Source organism: Pseudophryne corroboree, chromosome 12 (genome assembly GCF_028390025.1).
Source record: "Pseudophryne corroboree isolate aPseCor3 chromosome 12, aPseCor3.hap2, whole genome shotgun sequence".
Classification (NCBI taxonomy): Eukaryota; Metazoa; Chordata; class Amphibia; order Anura; family Myobatrachidae; genus Pseudophryne; species Pseudophryne corroboree.
The window spans coordinates 21599953-21622790 of NC_086455.1; the positions used below are offsets into that span (position 1 = coordinate 21599953).

The window sequence follows — 22838 nt, forward strand, 5'->3', positions numbered from 1 at the left end:
TACTGTAAAATACTACCATCTACCTGCCAATTTAGTGCTCCATCCACTAAGTTCTTTACACAATATACTGATTTAATAAGTCCCTACTATTTTGAGCTTGCAGACCTGGGAGCAGCCAAATACCATTGAGTGTATTGAGCTCTATGGGAAAGGCAGCTTGTTATGGGTGAAGACATCATAAAGTGACTCTTGACATCTTATTATTTTTCCACATCTAATGTCGTAACAATTATTGGTGATCCCATGATGTTATTTGATACTGCCCCTTATGTACTTTACCAAGACTGCAGTCTTTTTTTATATTTATTTTGAATGTCTGCTCCCATTGGAGAGGCTATATACTGCAATGTGGTGTATTGAGGAAATCCAAATGATAGTAACGTTGTTGATAGCATCCCATAATTTTAGTAGATATTTGGTAGTTTGTGAAAATTTTGTGGTAAAAGGAGTCTAAATATGTTACCATGGGTAGAGTGATAAAGTAGGGGGAGAGAGATAAAGTACCAGCCAATTAGCTCCGAATTGCCATGTTACATGCCAAGTTTGAAAAATGACTGTTAGGAGCTGATTGGTGGGTTGTTTATCTCTCCACTTTATCACTCTTCAAGGCTTAGTACATCTACCCCAATGTGTCTAATAATTTACTATGAAATCTGTACAAGGACAATGAAGATTAAGCTTTTCTGTCAATCAGTATAACCCTTAATATTTAAAGAGTTTGGATAATTTCTATTCAAAGGAGCAGGTCTTTATATTATCTTGCACTTGAGTGATTTCATTTTATCATAACTGACCTGTTCCTATCACTATCTTACTAAAATGTGATTTATTGAGATGCATGAGATAGCAGCCATTGCTATTTACTATAGTACTGTTGGATGTTTTAGCAAAACATTTTAGTGAATTTAGGGTCTGATTCAGAGATGTATGCAAATGCCTTACAGCTGCGAATTTGTACACAGCAGCTGTGCGAAAACATGCCAATGTCACAGCCACTGGGATTTGTATGAAGATGACCACCGATGGTGGCTCTGAACCGCAGCTTACGTACAAAGAAGCAACCATTGGCTGCACATTGGTCAATCATCGACCTTTAGGTAACTCCGTGGCAGTGCAGCATGGCCGCAAAAACTGAAATGCTGGGACCTTGTTGACTGTGTATGGGGTCACAGGCAGATACATGCCCCCAAACTAGTCACGACACACCTGTATTTTAGTAGCCACCAACCAATTACCACCCACAAACAGTGCCTGACTGTCACTCACTGAGATTAAAACCTCACTGTGACTAATGTCGCAAGACCATCGTGGCACATGCACAGTTTGACTTTTCTGCATATGCGATAGCAAAAAGTCACTCCACTGCGTAAAACCTACATTGCGTCCATTTCTGAATCAGGCCCTTAGATATTGTATGCATTATTGCCTAGGAAAGCACCATTCAGTTGTTCACATTACGCTACATAAAAGTGTTCCACTCTGGAACCTTTAATACCTGTAGAAACAGTTATACATGCTGATCACTTGATATCAGTAATATGTGTCAAAGATTTTATTGCCTACTCAGATAATTGATTATGGTGTCTGTGACATCCTTATTCCGCACACTGTATATGAATGGGTTCAACATTGGAGTCACAGTTGTATAGAGAATAGACACAATTTTGTCTGTTCCATTAGTGTAAGCTGAGCTGGGTCGTGCATACATGAACAAAATGGTCCCATAGTAGAGGGTGACAACATTGAGGTGGGAGGCACAGGTGGAGAAAGCTCTATGCCTCCCTTGGGAGTAACGGATCTTCAAGATGGAGGAGATAATATAGACGTATGAAATAAGAGTCATCATGAATGAACAAAACACGATAGTCCCTGCTGAGATATACACTGCTATCTCGTTGAGCCAAGTATCTCTGCAAGACAATCGCAGGAATGGAGGTATCTCACAGAAGAAGTGGTTGACATGGTGGGACCTGCAGAATGGCAGTTGGAATGTGAGGGCCACATGAATGAAGGAGTTGATGAAGCCCACACTCCACGTTCCGAAAGCTAAATACAAGCACAATTTTGTGTTCATGATCGTGTTGTAGTACAATGGTTTACAGATGGCAGCAAATCTATCGTAGGCCATGACCGCCAGTATTATACATTCTGCTGCCCCTAATGATAAAGAGAAGAACATCTGAGTGGCACATCCTAATAAGGAAATACTCCTGTCCTTGAATAGGATGTTTAATAGGATTATGGGTGCAATGGAAGAGGAGACACATATGTCAATAATAGAGAGGTTACTCAGGAAGAAGTACATGGGACTGTGTAGTTTGGGGTTGATCCTCACTACAAGGATCAGTAGAAAATTTCCCAATAACGTGATTGTATACATCAAAAAGAACACAATGAAATAGATGACCTGGAGGAAAGGGACATTAGTTAACCCAAGTAGGATGAATCTGTCTGGAAAAGTTTGGTTTGAGTCATCCATTACATCCATCTGATACCTGGTGGTAAAGAATGGTGAGTAATTACATTAAAATTCACCTCTGTCCCTTCTGAAAGCCATCTATCCCATCTCCACCACCAAGACCAGTTTAAAATAACAAAATATTTCCCAATATGCCAAATACAGGTAGGAATTCATTAATTTAACTTTGATTAATAAAAACACAAATCTGATCTGCAAAAATGTTAAAATATTAATAAATCTGCAGGTATGCATTTTGCCTCAATATAACCACCAGGTGATGCGATCTCAGAGGCGATACTAGGAGTCATATGTGGGAAGCACCAAGTTTTATATCTACTCTCCCCTATCAGGTGTCTGGTGGCGCAGTTAGTGATGTTAGTTGACCCCAAGTAAAATGTTTTAAAACACCCCTTTTTTCCCACTACTGTTTAATATCTAAATGTACTCTGAAATGAAAGCATAGAACAAATAAAGAATTGGAGATAAGAAAGAAATCAAAGAATCTAAATTTTCGACTCCTCAAAGTAGCCATCTTTTGCAGATATATTTGCTGGACACACTTGTGGCATTCTTTCTACAATGGAAATATTTTTTTTTCCAGGGAGTTCTTCCTAACGGTATCTGGTCTATACTGTAGATCTACACTAAAAAGGTCTACAGTCAATAGGTCTACCACTAATGGTAAACATGCATAAGGTCACCATGTAAAAGTTAGACAGTTCAAAAGATCGACATGCTCAAAAGGTCAACATGGTCAAAAGGTTGACAGAACAGTGGTTGACACATATGGTCGACACAATTTTTTATATTTTTTCAACTCTTTCATATTTCACCATCCATGTGGACTACGATTGGGAATAGTAACCTGTGCCAATCACAGCAATAGCGTAGTCAGGCACCTAGTCCGAAGCCACGAGCCTTGCAAGGGGACTTGGTACACTAATGGGGCTTGTTTGTGACAGAGAAGTGACAAAACACCAAAAAAACAAATTGTGTCTACCTTTTTTGTGTCAATCTTTTCTACTGTCTACCTATTTTATGTCGACCTAATGCATGTCTACCATTAGTGGTAGACCTATTGACTGTTCACCTTTTTAATTTAGATCTAATAATCCACATCCCTTCTTAACACTTCTGCAGAAGTTCCCACAAATGTGTTGCACTTGTAGATTGCTTTGATTTCACCCTTCTGTCCAGTTCATCCCAAACCATGTCAATGGGGTGTAAGTTTGGAGACTGTGCTGGCCATTCCATGATTTGAAGCCTACTGTAGTTCTGACATAGCCTGGAGGTATGTTTTGGGTCTTTAAATTGCTGTAGGATGAAACCTTGACCAACTAAGTGTAGACTAGAGGGTATTACATGGCACTGCAGCCCCTTTGGACCTGAGTGCCAGTCACTCTGTGCAAGTCACCGACTCGGGATCCAGCAAAAGAGCCCCAGTCCATCATGCTTCCTCTTCCATGTTGACAGTTGATGTCACAGGGTTTTATTCACAACTGTATGCAGCAACTTCTAAAATAAATCTTACACACTGAGGAATCATCCTGCCTACACAACAGCATTCAAGATCTTTGATTTAACATTTTCATAGCTCCGTAAGAACTTCTTCCAGTATTCCGTAGCCCGCTGAAGGTGCTTCATGGCACGGGCAGGCCTCTTTTTCATTTCTAAAGAAAAGCTGTGAGTTCTTAACCCATTACTTGTTCCTTGAAAAAAAACATTTTTTATAACTCTGAAATCATTTTTTTTTTGACAACCTAACCTTTTTTTTTAAATGCTAGCAGTTTATCGCTTACCTTTTCAGATTTTTCACTGGACTTGAATTGCGTGAATTTCAATAAAAGCTAGATTAATCGTGGTGGTCAAAAACTCTTGACCGGTAATTACTGTAGATGCATGATGATCATTTTACTAAACGTTGGTCTTTCACATCACTGGTAAATACTGGATATTAAACAAAAGGTAAAATATGAAAGGCTGTGTATACTGACATAACCAGGTTATTGTAGTTTTTTTTTTTTACTTCAATTTAGTTATATTACTTTTTCCTATAAAATGTCTGTTTGTTTTTGACTTAAGTTTGTCAAGTTCATATTAAAGGAAGAATGAGCATTGCATGATTTATCTTTATTTCAGAATTTATTTTAAAAAAATCTTAAATTTCAATAAGTGTATGTTGTTTGTTTTGGCTATAAAGATGAAGGTACAGTAGTCCCATTTTTATTTCGGATGCACCTTTAAGCTAGATAATGTTGCACATACCCCAAGTATGATGTCTGCAAACTAAAATAAAGGCATGGGAATGCAAGTCTGTAGACTTTCACACATGGGGCACTTTTGTGTTTAATTATATATCCCCATGTTATTGTAGGACAAGTTATTTGTACTGAATTTATCATGCAGAAAGAACAATTTTTTTTTCTAATCAAATCAAGTGGTTATAACTAATATATTTTTAACAATGTGGACGCCTTTAAATTACATTGGTACTGCATGTAAGCAACTTCCAAAAAATTGATATATGCTGCAGCTTCTAAACCCATTAGTTCAGGAGAATACTACTTGAGGGTATATTCAATACCTGTCGGAAACTGCCATCTTGTCGGAAAGACGGCAGTTTCCGACAGGTTCAGGTCAGAAGGGGTTCCGACCTATTCAATGTCTGTTTTTTTCCGACTAGTCGGGAATTACCAATTTGTCGGAAAACTAGAGATGAGCTGGTTCGGTTCCTCGGGATCCGAACCCCCCCCAAACTTCACCCATTTTACACGGTTCCGAGTCAGCCTCAGGTCTTCCCGCCTTGCTCGGTTAACCAGAACGCGCCCGAACGTCATCATCCCGCTGTCGGATTCTCGCAAGATTCGTATTCTATATAAGGAGCCGCGCGTCGCCACCATTTTCACTCGTGCTTTGGAGATTGAACGGAGAGGACGTGGCAGCGTTCTCTCCCTGAAAAGCTCTGTAATCTGTGCTCAGTGTGCTGCAAATATCTGTGCTCAGTGTGCTGAAAATATCTGTGCTCAGTGTGCTGCAAATAATCTGTGCTCAGTGTGCTGAAAATATCTACGTTCTCTGCCTGAAAACGCTCCATATCTGTGCTCAGTGTGCTGCAAATATCTGATCAGTGTGCTGCATTGTGGGGACTGGGGACCACCAGTATATAATATATACTTTTCTATAGCTTCTATACTGCTTGTCAGGACACACATGGGTCACAGTTACACAGCTCTGTACTGATATATACAATATTATATATACTTTTCTATAGCTTCTATACTGCTTGTCAGGACACATGTGTCACAGTTACACCGCTCTGTACTGATATACAGTAATATTATATACTTTTCTATAGCTTCTATACTGCTTGTCAGGACACGTGTCACAGTTACACCGCTCTGTACTTATATACAGTAATATATATACTTTTCTATAGCTTCTATATTGCTTGTCAGGACACACACGTGTCACAGTTACACCGCTCTGTACTACTAATGATATACAGTAATATATATACTTTTCTATAGCTTCTATACTGCTTGTCAGGACACATGTGTCACAGTTACACCGCTCTGTATTGATATACAGTAATATTATATATACTTTTCTATAGCTTCTATATTGCTTGTCAGGACACACATGTGTCACAGTTACACTGCTCTGTACTACTACTGATATACAGTAATATATATACTTTTCTATTACTTCTATACTGCTTGTCAGGACACATGTGTCACAGTTACACCGCTCTGTACTGATATACAGTAATATTATATATACTTTTCTATAGCTTCTATACTGCTTGTCAGGACACATGTGTCACAGTTACACCGCTCTGTACTACTACTGATATACAGTAATATATATACTTTTCTATAGCTTCTATACTGCTTGTCAGGACACACATGGGTCACAGTTACACAGCTCTGTACTGATATATACAATATTATATATACTTTTCTATAGCTTCTATACTGCTTGTCAGGACACATGTGTCACAGTTACACCGCTCTGTACTGATATACAGTAATATTATATACTTTTCTATAGCTTCTATACTGCTTGTCAGGACACGTGTCACAGTTACACCGCTCTGTACTTATATACAGTAATATATATACTTTTCTATAGCTTCTATATTGCTTGTCAGGACACACATGTGTCACAGTTACACTGCTCTGTACTACTACTGATATACAGTAATATATATACTTTTCTATTACTTCTATACTGCTTGTCAGGACACATGTGTCACAGTTACACCGCTCTGTACTGATATACAGTAATATTATATATACTTTTCTATAGCTTCTATATTGCTTGTCAGGACACACATGTGTCACAGTTACACTGCTCTGTACTACTACTGATATACAGTAATATATATACTTTTCTATTACTTCTATACTGCTTGTCAGGACACATGTGTCACAGTTACACCGCTCTGTACTGATATACAGTAATATTATATATACTTTTCTATAGCTTCTATACTGCTTGTCAGGACACATGTGTCACAGTTACACCGCTCTGTACTACTACTGATATACAGTAATATATATACTTTTCTATAGCTTCTATACTGCTTGTCAGGACACACATGTGTCACAGTTACACCGCTCTGTACTACTACTGATATACAGTAATATATATACTTTTCTATAGCTTCTATACTGCTTGTCAGGACACATGGGTCACAGTTACACCACTCTGTACTGATATACAGTAATATTATATATACTTTTCTATAGCCTCTATACTGCTTGTCAGGACACATGGGTCACAGTTACACCGCTCTGTACTGATATACAGTAATATTATATATACTTTTCTATAGCTTCTATACTGCTTGTCAGGACACACGTGTCACAGTTACACCGCTCTGTACTACTACAGATATACAGTAATATATATACTTTTATATAGCTTCTATACTGCTTGTCAGGACACATGGGTCACAGTTACACCGCTATGTCTGTTCTGATATATACAATAATATATATACTTTTCTATAGCTTCTAGTATTACAGTGCAGCATTTTGGTGACTAACAGTATATAGTTGTACAGTAGGCCATTGCTGTATCTTGCAGCACTGTGTCACTGCAAGTATCCATCCATTCCATTTTCTTCCAGTGATTTGGACAAATAATCCCAGTGATTAGAACAAATAATTCCAGTGATTTTGTCATTTTCTTCCAGTGATTTGGACCAATAATACCATTGATTAGAACGAATAATTCCAGTGATTTTGTCATTTTCTTCCAGTGATTTGGACCAATAATACCATTGATTAGAACGAATAATTCCAGTGATTTTGTCATTTTCTTCCAGTGATTTGGACCAATAATACCATTGATTAGAATGAATAATTCCTGTGATTTTGTGGTGTTTGTGTCGCTTAGCTTAGCCGTCCAGCAACCATAGTGTACCTCTTTTTCTCTTTTCTTTGCATCGTGTGCTGTTTGGGGCCAATTTTTTTAAGTGCCATCCTGTCTGACACTGCAGTACCACTCCTAGATGGGCCAGGTGTTTGTGCTGCCCTCTTGGGTCGCTTTGCTTAGTCATCCAGCGACCTCGGTGCAAATTTTAGGACTAAAAATAGTATTGTGAGGTGTTCACAATAGACTGGAAATGAGTGGAAATTGTGGTTATTGAGGTTAATAATACTATAGGATCAAAATTAATCCCAAATTCTATGATTTAAGCTGTTTTTGAGGTTTTTTTTTTTAAAAAAAACACCCGAATCCCAAACACACCCGAATCCGACAAAAAAATTTCAGGGAGGTTTTTCCAAAATGCGTCCGAATCCAAAACACGGCAGCGGAACCGAATCCAAAACCAAAACACAAAACCCGAAAAATGTCCGGTGCACATCTCTACAGAAAACACATGGATTGTCAGAATCCAGGTGTGTAATTGTCAGGAACGCAGCCAAAACCAAAGGTTTTGGCCCCAGTTCCGACAATGTCAAATCGACTTTTTTTTAAAGTTGGATTGATGTCAGAACCGGGGAGATGAGACGGGGGAGTGGGGACAGGTCATGAGGACGAGCGGGGATGGAGTGTGGACGGGTACCGTGGATGGGTGAGGAGAGGAGCAGGGACGGAGCGTGGATGGGTGCCATGGAAGGGTGAGGAGAGGAGTGGGGACAGAGCGTGGATGGGAAACAGCAGCAGCGGAACGGACGGGACAGACAGTTGCCGGGAACGGCCAAATAGGATTTGGCCGCTCATTGAATACTGACCTGTAGGATCTTTCCGTCGGAAAGGATCTGACAGGTATTGAATATAACCCTTAGAGATGCTATTGATGTTAAGAAATTCCCTCACCCTAAAATAACTATCCCCCAGGTTGTTCCTATAGTTTTTCTAAAGCAAATTTAATACTGGGGCCATGGATAAATTGCACCATTATGTAGGCATGCTAGTGGCTGGGCCTCTCTTAAATTACTAGAGGTGAACCTACATGTCATAAAGGAATAATTTTTGTGTTTTTAAATAATGATTACAGTGACAATGGTCTGTGTTCATTTACTTTGTAAGTTACACTGATATTTTCTATAATTAATACACGTTATTTTACCTGGTTGAGAATGAAAATGTCTTTATGGAGAATAACCAAAAATCTGGGGGAAAAAACTCATAATCTGCAAATAGTTTTTTGTGATTGCTTAATGTATGTATGGGAGCCTTAGGAGTCTTGGAAGAATCATTATTACACTATGCACAGGTGTGCAGGAGTTACAGTTGGAAAACAAATTCAGCTTTTCTGAAAGCACTTTTTTTATTCAGTGCTCAAATTCACAAGCGTTAGCTTGTGTTGTATGACATAATTGATTAAATAGTATTTAGCCTACAAGCACACTGTACTAACATATAAATTGCTCTCTTACAAACAAACTTTGCCAAAAACAATAATATCGGTCTTTGTGCTTAGCCAATTGTAATTAGAGCAAATTTAACACAAGTTGGGTTGCTTTTCTTAACTTCTGGTCATCCTATTTTGTCTGTATTGTTATAATTTTAATTAATTAATTGATTTATTTATACAGTTTTAGAAAGAACTTACCTTAAGATTAAGTGGTCAGATGGCTATATATTAAACTGGTGGCTTTTTTTAGTTTGTCTAAGATTTTTATTGTAGAATTGCAAAACTTATTTGTCTCCATAAGCTCCCAGCACGCTTTTGTAGTAATTTGGTGATCTACATCTGTTGGTTTTCTTGATTTCTTGGATCATACAGCAAATTTGAATGTTACAGCCATTCCCTTATATATTACTGTATGTGATTAAAATGTTTTGTTCTCAAGGATAGACAGATGAGCAAAGTCTGACTCTCCCAGATGAATCACGTCTCCAGGCATTTGTAGTTATTTACTGTATGTCTTTATTTCCTCCAAGGGTTTAATTATAGATCAATATACAAAATAATGCATAAAGATCTAAGTATAGAATTGAATTTCAATGGAATGTATTTTAAGTTGGTTTTTACAGTTTGTATTACATTTGTGTTTATGGAGTTGCAACAAATTGTGATCTGTTATACTTTAATATGTATCCCTTAAGTACGTGCGTATGCATAAAATATGTATATGAGGAATGTGTTGAGTAAAAAGAAGTGGAGACTTCAAGGGAATGTATAAATGGAAGTTAAAGTGAAACAGCCACCTAGGGAGATGTTGGAAATGATGTGTGTGCATGTGTTGATATTGCAGAGTTATATAGGCACACATCAGCGGATGACTCCGACTATGACAGCCCAGCTACATAACTAGTGGTTTTGGTTTATTGATAGATAGCAGGTACAGCCGTACTCACTGTTACATGTACGCTAATGAAGGAACACAACTTGAGCAAAGTGGGGATTCATATACTCATATACGGTGCAGGGATGCTGGTACAGCTTTATATGCAGGTATTAACCAGATCTCTCCTATGAGCTAAGCAGGAGAGTCACCTACAGAGTCTAACACAGTCCCAAGATGGCTCTGCACCTGATCAGTAGAGATCTCAATGGCCATCTTTGGATAGGGCATAAAGTATTTTGGTAGAATAGGTGACCTTGGCTGTGTTCTGTAGCACACTCCTCTTTGAACACCTCACTCACTACCAGCTTATCCATGTTAAACATTTAATTACCTGTAAAACAAATTTGGTTAAACACATGAAAAACACAAAAAGGCATCAACAAACAAAGATTTTTGTTTGGCTTTCTCGGAAGATACATTAGTAAAAGTTCCTTTACTGACAGCATGGGCCACAACAACGGTTTCTCAACTTACGAACCTGGGACTACTGTTACTATCACGCTTCTTGATGCTTTTCACACTTGTGGTTTTCAAATCTTGCAAAGTCTCTTTGCCTATATATATACAGACAAATGGAGGCCAACTGCGCTGGTACAAATAATCACAATATTATATTCACTGGAAAATCAATATCTGAATATTTAATTAAAAAAATCTTTCTAAAAACAGTTGTGGTCATATAGGTAAACATATACACTTAGAATCAAGCTATATGAGCCAATCTCTGACCATAATTGGTAAACATACACTTAAAATCAAGCCATATAAGCCAATCTCTGACCATTGTTAGTCTCTCTTGGGGCAGTCTATGTGCACAAGCCACTATATGCAACCATATTGGTTGAAATAAGGTTGAGTCCTGCAGGACAAGCAATATGTGGATTTTGTAACATCCAATCCGGAGACAAATAATTACCAAGACCCTTGTGGTCTTTCTGACGGGTATTCCACCTAGCGGGTATCCGGAGTATCCTCCTTTCTCCAATAGTGGGGTGGTTCTCCCTTTATTAATATCCACAAAAGAGGTACTGGTGTCTCCCAAGGTGTGCAATAGACAAAGTCCTGTGGAATTCTCAGCAATGCCCTGGTTAGAGATAAGGCGCCCTAACGTGTTTCGCTGTCAATTGGCAGCTTTATCTACCTTTGATTGTGTTTTTTGATTTTGATTGTGACTTATGGTACCTCTTAACTACGTGGGAATGTCTGAGGTTTCCCAATATAAAGTGTCTGCCTTTGAAGTGGTTTATCCATGTTGATAATCCATGTTCTTGATCTACATATTCTGATGTCATCTGAATACAGTACCTTGTCATAATATTTGCAAAAAGAAAAAAATCTTATTTAAATTTAGAAATAAGGTAAGACAACACGTACAAGACAGCCTTTACAATTTTAATTATCACATACTTGAATTTTATACACTTTTTGGACTATAACATTTTTTTCTGTTTTGAAGTAGTAATGCAAATACTGGAAATACGGATTTGTTTTTATGCAATGTAAATCATTAAAATTACTACATTTTTAAATAGCACCATAGAGTACTCATAATGATGGTAATGCCCTTCAGTGTTCTCTTTAAAATTTTGGTCTGAAAGAACCTTGTTAGTTTTCAGCACAGAACTTCTAGGAGGAGGGTGAAACCTTTGGCTGTCCCATCTCTCGTTAAACCTGAACCTACAGTATTTGCCTGTGAGTTGGACTACTACTATTATGGAGAGCATATGTGACTGTTTTCCACATTATTAATAATGACAACAGATTTATATTGGCAAGTCCACCTACTGTTTTTCAGAATTTTCAGATTAGGCTATGCTGCCCAATTGTTATTTTAACAGCACTTGTCCTGTGACATCAGAACCACAACTACATATAGAGATCACTGTCTCTCAGAAACCGGCTTCAATGATTTAGTTTCCTATTCAGATTATGGATTATTGTCTCTTTCACATCCTTATTCCTCACACTGTATATGAAGGGGTTCAACATTGGAGTCACTGCTGTATAGACAATAGACACAATCTTGTCTGTTTCATGAGAGTATCTGGATTGGAGCCGAAGATACAGGACTATAGATGTCCCATAGAAGAGAGTGACAACATTGAGGTGGGAGGCACAGGTGGAGAAAGCTTTATACCTCCCTTGGGAGTAGCGGATCTTCAAGATGGTGGAGATAATATGGACATAGGAAATGAGAGTCAACAAGAAAGCACTTACAGCAATAATCACTACTGAGATATACATTGCTATCTCATTGAGCAGAGTATCACTGCAGGACAATCGCAGGAGTGGAGGTACCTCACAGAAGAAGTGGTTGACATGGTGGGACCTGCAGAATGTCAGTTGGAATGTGAGGGCCACATGAATGAAGGAGACTATAAAGCCCACACTCCATGACCCGGCAGCTAAACAAAAGCACAATGTCTTGTTCATGATGATGTTGTAGTACAACGGCTTACAGATGGCAGCAAATCTATCATAAGCCATAACAGCAAGTATTATACATTCTGTTGCCCCTAATGCTAATGAGAAGTACATCTGGACTGCACATCCTAATAGGGAAATACTCCTGTCCTTGGATAGGCTATTTTTTAGGATTATAGGAACTGTGGAAGAGGAGAAGCCTACATCAATAACAGAGAGGTTACTCAGGAAGAAGTACATGGGACTGTGTAGTTTTGGGCTGATCCTCACTGTAATGATCATTAGAAAATTTCCCGATAACGTGGTAATATACATCAACAAGAACATGAGGAAACATATATCCTGGATGTAAGGGACATCAGATAATCCGAGCAGGATGAATTTGTCTGGAGAAGTTTGGTTTATGTCGTCCATAACATCCAGCTGATACCTGGTAGGAATGAATGGTAACTAATTCAGTGAGAATGCATTTACATCCTTTTCCAATAGATATTTATCTTTCCCATCCCAAAAACCATTTAGGAAATCAAAAACATACCAATAAAATTACTTTCCATTTTAGGTATCAGTTTATTATCTGTAAAGATCAATTGTTTACTAACTTGATTGGTCTAAAATGGAGCACAGTTGTCTGGGTGGTCTCTCATCATGGTAGAGATTGTGCTGGAACTTTTTGTTTCCACGACAGTTACTCTCTAGTTTGAATGCATCTCCCAGCATGCTCCTGTTTGATTTCCTGTTTTGCTGACCTGGTGAAATAAACATACCCCATGCCATGTTTTTCAATGTGATTTTTAAAAAGGGACAAGCACTGGGGGAGGGTTGTGTCAGTCTTTACAAATCGTGTTGTGTAAAGTGTGTTTGTTTAGCAGCTTCAGAGAAGTAAGAGGCAGCAGGTATTCTGAAGGTGCTGGACGGTGTTCTGACATATCCCTGGAAGCTGCAGGTGACAGGTTATAGCTGCTGGGAAACTGAGAATTGCTGCCTTTCACTTCTCGGAAGCTACTAAACAAACACACTTCCAGCATCTGTACCCTTTTAAAAACCACATCGAAAAACATGACATGGTTCATGTTCATTTCTCTAGGCCAGCAAAACAGGAAATGCCAAAGGAGCATTCTGAGACGTGTAGTCAAACTAGACCCCGCCCCCCAGCACAATTGTTACCCAGAAGAGAGACTACCAGACTTCTGGGCTCCATTTTAGAACAATCACATTAATAAACAAAAAGAACCCCCTCCACAGTCTAAAATACTCACATAGAATAGCATAAAGATAGACCTGTAAAATTGTATCCAGGCTTCCATTACAGGTTGTTTACATGACTACAGTGTGAAAAAGTAGATTTTAATTTTAGAAAATTGCGCATACTAAATTGAGACACAAACATACAATACATAAAAAACACACAAAAGTAAAAAAGGAATCATCTGATAATATATTGTAATGAAGTGAAGAATAGCTAAACAGATTAATAATTAATTTTGGAGAAAGGCATATACTTATTAGACCACCAAATATGTACTGAGTCCAAAGGATAAATTCTGCAGGAAGGGAGCAGAAGTTAGCAGGGTCTCAGTTCAAAGCCCCATTAAAATGTTTAATATTTTGAGTTTATTGTAGTACTAGCGGGAGTACCCAGCGTTGCCCGGGATTTTAAGAATGTCTGTTTACAAAAATAAATGTAAATATTAAACACACAGTAGAAATAACATTGTAGATAGCTAAATACCCATGCTTCGCTACGGAATGAGGATGGTAAATTAGAATGATAGTTGTTTGTTAATTTACATTGGTTGGAGATCTAGTATATAGGCATATCTTGCTTCCCAGACGCACTTTGAGTGGTGGCCGGACCCCTTTTTGGTCCCCCAAGGGACCCTGCTCTTCCCACTATACAACTCTCAGTCTCTGGCTTCCTGCTGCCTCCATTCCCCTCCTCAAATCATGTCAGTGCCCCAGTGAAATTATAGATTTATTTACAGTTTCTTATATAGCACAGCACATTATGTATCTCCTGATATACTCTGTGCTGCTGGGGGACCGTGCTACTTCCACTATATAACTCTCAGTGTGTGCGTTCATGCTATCTCCATTCCCCTCCTCACTTCATGTCACTGCCCCTATCACATGCAGCCCTGTCATCACTGACATATCATGCATGTCCTGATATAGTCTGTGCTGCTGGTCCACCCCTAGGGGTGCTAGTGGTGTGTTATCCCCACAGTGTTTGTTCCCAGAGTGTAAGTCATATGTGTAGCAAGTTTTGTGTAAATTGTTCCAGGCATTCCAGAGTTATGCTGTCTGCTGAAAAACTCTGTGCTGCTGCTTCAACCCTAGGGGTGCTAGGGGTGTCTTACCCCCACAGTGTTTGTTCCCAGCTTTTAAGTCATATGTGTACCAAGTTTGTTGTAAATTGGTCTAGGCATTCTGGAGTTATGCTGTCTCCTGAAATACTCTGTGTTGCTGTCCCACCCCTAGGTGTGCTAGGGGTGTCTGACCCCCACAATGTTTGTTTCCCGAGTGTAAGTCATATGTTTACCAATTTTGTTGTAAATTGGTCTAGCCATTTGGGAGTTATTCTGTCTCCTGAAATACTCTGTGCTGCTGCCCCACTCCTAGGGGTGTCTAACCTCACAGAGTGTGTTCCCAAATTGTAAGTCAAATGTGTACCATGTTTGGTCTAAATTGCTCCAGGCCTTCAACAGTTTTGCTGTATCCTGAAATACTCTGTGCTGCTGTCCCACCCCTAGAGGTGCTAGGGGTGTCTGACCCCCACAGTGTTTGTTTCCCGAGTGTAAGTCATATGTGTACCAAGTTTGATGTAAATTGCTCCAGCAATTCCGGAGTTATGGTGTCTCCTGATATACTCTGTGCTGCTGTCTGCCCCCCTAGGGGTGGTAGGGAGTTCAAATTGTTTTAGTTGCCTCCGCCATGTTTTAATACTCTCGTATGTAAAAATTCACGATCTTCGCTTGTAAACTGTGAATTTGTATAGAAAGACAGAAGGACAGACAAATTTTAATTTTTGTATATTACATTGTTATAATAATTTTATATATATGGAATCAGAAGAAAAGGACAAGTGCATAATGGTGCAGTAACTTCACACTTCTTTCGGTGACCGGACAACACATATATATTCTGCGTACCAGATGGTAGGCTTTCAATCATGCACACAAAAAGGATAGTTCATTAACAGGATTGGAGCCAGGAGGCTTGTACTCATGTCGTAGCTCAGACTCCACTACTGTGTGTGAATAAACACATATTTGACTCTGCTATTATGTAGTTAACGTAAGAGAAATCCAAATCCTGCGATCAGGAAGAAATGGTGGGGGCACTCAGTGAGCAAATTTGTACACAGTGGAAAACCACCTCTGGCTGTTTGGTCAGAGTCCTCCAATTGGATCTCCCGCACTCAGGAACGCAGTAGATGATGTCAGTGCATCTAGCATCCACCCTGCGGCCAGGGTTGTGAGGACACTAGATGCGCTGATGTTATATACTGCATTCCTGAGTGCTGAGTGATTATTACTATTTGAGATGTATGTGAGCTTTTATTTTTTAGTAAACCAAGTTTTGTACTCACTGAGTGCACCCACCATTTCATCGTTTATATATACATATATACACACACACACACACACACACACACACACACACACACACACACACACACACACACACATACCCTGCACTCTCCATCAGTCAGCATGTGGTTCCGTACTGCATCTCTTTTTGCTGTAGGTACTGTTCTCCGCTGTGTACCATGGTCTTCTGCACCATTGTATGCTGTTCCTGTGTTCTATACATCCACTGAAGTGCCCCCTCTGTGGGCATGTTGGATTCATGTGGATGTATTCATACAGGGTATATCATACTGCCACACGTGTCTGTTTTCCCATGTGTGCTTTGGGTCCCTGTATGGCTTATCTCCAACAGTGTAACCTTTGTAGTGCACCCAACTTGGCTGCCTCATCTGGTGTGCTTGTAGATGGGATGAAAATACATGGACCTGATAGTTATGGTGGAACCCTACTCCTAGTGTTAGGATGCTGCAACTACCCAATTTGTGTCATCTCGTCTACGGGTGACCTATTTCACCAAGAGCAATTCTACATACTATAGTGCGCCAACCATGGCTGCCTCATCTGGTACCTTTCATGAGTGGAATATATAACCCGTGGACGTTATTACCCAAAATGTCTTCACCAATCCTGCAATATGCTTATTGTGGGCTCTAGGCTACTATTGTTTTAATTATCTCTGTATGTTTTCCTACTTTTGTAATAATAAATCCTTGTACAATGTACTATGTTTCTGATGTCTGTAAAGCAACTTTGAATCCCATGGGAGAAAAGTACTATATAAATAAAATTATATGTATATATCCTACATTTCCTACAATTATCTCTGAGCAGCTTATAACTGCCCTCTACTTGGGTTTAGCTGACACCCTGTATAAAAAGGGAGTGTCCGGTATTGTATAGACACAGACATAAGTAAAGCTCAGGGGTACCTCACTAATGGCGCTGAACTTCACTATTATTCACACAATTTGAGGTATATCTTTGTACAGCAGCCTGGTTTAAACTACCCATAGCATATATATTTTTATCATACAGTATATTTTTTATTATGTTCAGAAGCAATGACCGCACCACAAATTGAAATGATTGGTGTCAAAAAATATTCAATGAGAGTAAACAGACCAATGAACCACCCCTAGTATGTGATCTAGACAAATTGTTTTGGGGTACAGAAAAACTCATGACCAAAGAAATGAAAACATGGTGGGACATCAAAGGACTTGAAGACTACATATTGGTGGATAGAATACAGAGGTGTTTAAGACTTTGACAATCAGGACTCTCAGTTTCTAGAAAAGTGGGACCAAATTTTGCACAACTGCTCCTCTAATCTTATAACTGCTAATTAACGAGAAAAAGAGAATCCTGACAGATTTGGAAGATGAGATTAAATATAAAGAAAAAGAGTTGGTAGTATATAAAGACAAGGAGGGCTCTAAAATAAATGAAACAGTTCTTAACAAAAAATTGGAACACATAGAAAATTAGGTCATTAAGGGGAAAGAGAATAAATTTACATGGGACAAAAACGTTTACGATCAGGGCAAAGTAAAAAACTGGAGCTGATTTAAAGCACCAGGACAATATCAAACCAGAACAGACAAGCAGTATGGGAAGACGATACCTAGCAAGGAAAAAACACCACAAACAAGGACTATGGACACACCATCCATGTCACAATTCAGAACGAACAATAGGTTCAATGCCCTACAAAGATTGGGATCAAGTGAGGAGAATGATTTTTTATCTCCAGGAACCATCACACAACCATGGGACAACATATGGAACACTCTGAAGGAAGACATCAAACACGCATCACCACTCAAAAGAAGGTTCACAGAGGATAAGGAAAACGGGGCGGTAGGAAGGAGAGCATTCAAAAAGAGAAGCATGCAGTAACAGAACCAGTCAACAAAGGTATCTTCAATTTAAACACCAACTAACTCATTCAGAAACATCACTTCTAAATAGGGGCCTTTCTTTTGCACCAACAGCAGGCCTTAACAAATTTGAAACTTTCACAGATCCTAATAAATTCGTATGTAAGTAGACATTAAAGAGGAATTTTTTTATGGAAAGAGAATGCAATAATAAACAACTACAAGAACAGATCTGAATCTGGTTTGAAACCCATCTCCAGGCACTACCCACTGAAGTCCAAAGGAAGCAATGTGGGCATCTTTTTCAAATTGGTAAAGAATGACACGGAGCTAAAACCTTTAAAAGAAAAAAATCTGACTAATAAGGAAACAGAAGCATTTACAGAAATTACAGACAACCAAAGAAATAGTAATAAAGCAAGCTGATAATGGGGGGATGTTGGTGATTATGGACCGTAACTCATATATAAAGGAAGCACTGATACTTTTGTAGGATACAAAAGCATACACCATGTTAACTAGTGACCCCACAGAGACCTTCAAAGAAGAACTGAGAATACGATTACTACACGGCCTACGTACAGACACCATCACTAAGGATGAATACCAATACTTACTGCAGTCCAGCCCCATTAGCCCCATATTTTATTTTCTTCCACAATTCCATAAATCCCTTTCCAAGACCCATTGTGGCCGGTATAGACTCCCTGATGTCTAAATTGTTGGAGTATGTTGATATTTTCCTGAATGTCCATGTTAAGGAGTTACCATCGTACCTCAAGGATACTACATCTGTATTGAACTTGATGAATAACATGGATTGTAAAGATACCCATCTATGGGTCACCATAGACGTACAATCCTTGTACAAATGCATCGAGCATTCAAAGGGCATAGCAGAATGCAGGACATTTTTATATAATGATCTCATCCTTACTATTACTCATAAGGACTTTATTTGGGACATTATGCACTTTATTCTCAGCCATAACTATTTTAAATTCTTGGACACAATTTATTTACATGTGTACACACAAAACGATAAAAACTAGCACTGTAACTGTTTTAATAATTTAGTTAAAACATTCATAACTGGAGAATCCAGAAAACATGTATCTTCATCCAGTTATGTCTTTAAGCGGTCCCATGTTATTGAAAAGACACTTACATTTGAATTCAATCCCGCGTTCCTATAAAGGTATCTTTTAAGCCCATAGACAATGACTGTAGTTTGCGTCAAAAGTAAAACGCTGTAGGAATCACACTTACATTGATTTTCAGTCTCGCGTACACTGAAAGGTTTCTTTTAGTCCCCCGCACAGTGTAGACAGAAGGCAGGAAACCGGTGTATTTAAAAGCCTGACAGATTTATTCATAAAATCATCAAGGACATGGATACTGTAACAGAACGTCCCACAGTCAAAGGATGATCGTCACGGTATTTAACTTCAACGCGTTTCAAGGATTTCTTTCCCCTTTATCAATAAGTATACTTGAAACGCGTTATAAGCCGCTTACCGCCATATCCGTGAACATAGCACATCTATATTCACGGATACGGCGTTAAGCGGCTTATAAGTGAATAAACTGACAGTCTATGGACTATGCCCAGTATATGAACAAGAACTGTGTCCATATGTAAAGGACTGAGTTCCATCATATTTGGAAAAACACCACTTATTGCTGTGGAAATACAAGCTATGTGCATTTACATTATACTAGTGGAACAAATAATTGTTCCTAACAGGTCTGAGCACTGGATGGTCAAACAGAGAAATAGTATTACAGCTTTTAGAATGAACTCTTAATGAATATGCATGCATATTGAGTTTTTTAATATATTGTTGTGTGAGATATATCATTTTTGCACTAAAATAAAAACCAGAGAGGTGATTTTAAACGTGTCTTTATTCATATACGCACCTGGAGAGACAGCGCAATCAGTCATTTCTTTTTCTTGTGCATTTCTTTGGTTAATGAGAAGGGAGAACAAGAGAGCTCTCCACCTCATAATCAAGTTTTTGCTGTACGTACACAGGTACAGCTGGACGGAGGTTGCAGCTTATAGTCTATTTTAAATTATAAATTAAGTATTATGATTAATTAATTAGCGCCTGGATTAGGGTTGTTTTTTTCTGTATTGTAGAACTTCCCCTTCCCTTCCCATCTCCCCACCTTTTTTCATTTGTTACCAGTTTAAATAAAAGAAAAGAAAAAACTCACCTTAGCACTTCTTTATTTATTACACTGGTAAATAATAGTATGAATCGCGGACATTTATGAGTTATGTAACATATGGCAAACCCCCACTGGAAATGCCCAATCTCATTCGATCTTGGAAGCTAAGAAGTAAGGGGCCTGAACAGTACTAGGACGAGAGACCACTTGGAAAGTTCGGGCACCATAGATCAAAAAACATAAATTAATATAGAAGAGATTCTAAAGTGTAAATAAAATACAACTAAGTCTGCAGATTAATATGAAGTATAAATGAGGTTCTTAGCACATGTTTGGCCAAAAGATCAATTCACACATTTCAAGGTGAATCCCATCAGACGAAGTAACTCTAACATCCCTAATACTAACACCTTATATCAATTTATCTAGGTCTTACCTATAATAGTGTCCATTTAAATATGTAGATCGCAATGCAGGATCTCCTTACTTATTAAAATCACCTAAGGGCAGAAGGCAGGGGTTCCTGTATTGATGTCTATGTATTGAAATGGGCACTATCATAGGTAAGTCCTACACACATGGATTTAATGTGTTAATATTAGAAATATATATATATATATATATATATATATATTTAAAAATACATTTTGTAAAGTATTTTGCACATGTGTGATGACATATAGAGAACCGTCTCTACACACGTACAACACACACTGATCATTATCATCATCATCATCATCATCATCATCATCATCATCATCATCATCACATCAACACTTTATTTAATAATTACTTGGTTACATTGTATATTCAAAACCCTGAAGATCATGTCTCTGTATCTGTAGATGTGATGATTTTTTGCCGTTATATCTTTATACTTGAAATACTGTAGCAATTTCCTCCTCCGTTATATGCTCTTACATTTTATGCAATAAAAGTTGTAATTCATGCACACATCCACTTAGAGAGAAGAATTGGTACTAGGTCAAAAGATAATTTCCCTAACTTTGGCATTGTTTTATTAACATCTAAGTTTCAGAAGTTTCAGAAAAATTATAAATTTGTACAATACATTAACATTTTAAAAATTGTATTTAAAAAAAAAATACTTTTTTCTGATTTTAAAAAGCTACAACTCTATAAAATTTAAAAAACTGAAATCATTCTAAACATTTTCGGATGTCCTTATTTTATACACAAATCATTTTTAAACAATTTACAAGTTTACCTGAAGATGAAATTCTCTTTTATTCCTTACCCCCCTTTTGTTGATTTATTCTGTTGTTGGTGTCAAATATTGGGGTACATTTATACCGATTTTATACTTTAATAATTTTTTTCAATTATGCTCACATACTGTACCATCTTGTAGTCAAAGTAAAAATCTGGATCCACGAGGTTGATTGTATTAGAGTTGATTGTATTTGAATGAAAAAAATTATTGTCTTTTATGTTATGTTCTCTGGTCCCTGGAGTAGATGACTGAACTCATAATTAAAAATTTCTGATGCTCCCAACTCAATTGCACATAAGATCAGTAGGCCTGTGAGACAGTTCATTATCAATTCCCAATTACTTCATAAGAAAATGTTTAGATTGAGTTAACTTTTAGTTTAGTTTTTTTTAAATAAGTTAAACTAAAGTTAGCTACACAGTATGCAATAATCAGGTCTATTAGACAATTTTTGACCATTGGGAGAGCTACAGAGTTGTTCAGGTATTGCTAATTCTGCCCAATATAACCTATTTAGTTTGATCAAGATGGATGAAGAATCCTTGGAATTTATGACCCAAAATGGCTGCTTCTATTCTCTATTGGGCCTCTATTCATGTTTTTCTGTATTTTGTGCAACTCTCAACCTCTGTATTATGTTCATGAGTTCTTTAAAATAGCTTTAGTCCTTTTGAAGAAAATCACTATATAAATAAAATTATTATTATTATTAAGGTGCTGGAATTTTTCACCTAGTCACCTATGCCTGAAACTACTGTTTACTCCTGCCAGTTGAGTTTTTTTTTTCATCCTTATGACTTTTGGGGGATGGAAAATATAAATATTTTGAGGTTCAGGACAAATAATTATTTTAACACTGCCTAGTTATTGCTCTCTTGTTGTAGGCTCAATCTATCACATCAGACTTAAATATGAGGCATTGCCAACGGTTGCCATCAGCAATTGTTTGTATATCCCTGAGAAGTATTTATCTTTTAGCCATAAGATGACATTTCCACTCTTATTGAATGGTTTAAGTACCACGCCTTGCCAACTCTAAATTTCCCTCATGACTAGTCTTTGGTCTTTATTGAAACTATTTTCTCAACTCTGGGTCATTATGGTTCTTCATGTTGTAGAGCAGTGTTTCCCAACCACAGTCCTCAAGGCACACTAACAGTCCTGATTTTAGTGATATCCAGGCTTGAACACAGATGACTTAATTAGTACCTCAGTTATTTTGATTTGACCATCTGTGCTGAAGCCTGGATATCACTAAAA

At 38.0% G+C, this 22838-nt stretch overlaps 2 protein-coding genes across 2 annotated transcripts; both read right to left on the reverse strand.

The window, feature by feature from the left end:
* Nucleotides 1–1552: 1552 nt before the first annotated feature.
* LOC134981310 (olfactory receptor 5AR1-like) lies at nucleotides 1553–2479 on the reverse strand. Its single transcript, XM_063948653.1, has one exon. The coding sequence runs from the start codon at nucleotides 2477–2479 to the stop codon at nucleotides 1553–1555; it is 927 nt and encodes a 308-aa protein (XP_063804723.1).
* A 9692-nt stretch (nucleotides 2480–12171) lies between these two features.
* LOC134981311 (olfactory receptor 5V1-like) lies at nucleotides 12172–13107 on the reverse strand. The gene has a single exon (XM_063948654.1). The coding sequence runs from the start codon at nucleotides 13105–13107 to the stop codon at nucleotides 12172–12174; it is 936 nt and encodes a 311-aa protein (XP_063804724.1).
* Between the last annotated feature and the right edge of the window lie 9731 nt (nucleotides 13108–22838).

Excerpts from the sequence above, each read along its gene's own strand:
- LOC134981310 (XM_063948653.1), bottom strand. The coding sequence starts at position 2,479 with ATGGATGACTCAAACCAAACTTTTCCAGACAGATTCATCCTACTTGGG.
- LOC134981311 (XM_063948654.1), bottom strand. The coding sequence starts at position 13,107 with ATGGACGACATAAACCAAACTTCTCCAGACAAATTCATCCTGCTCGGA.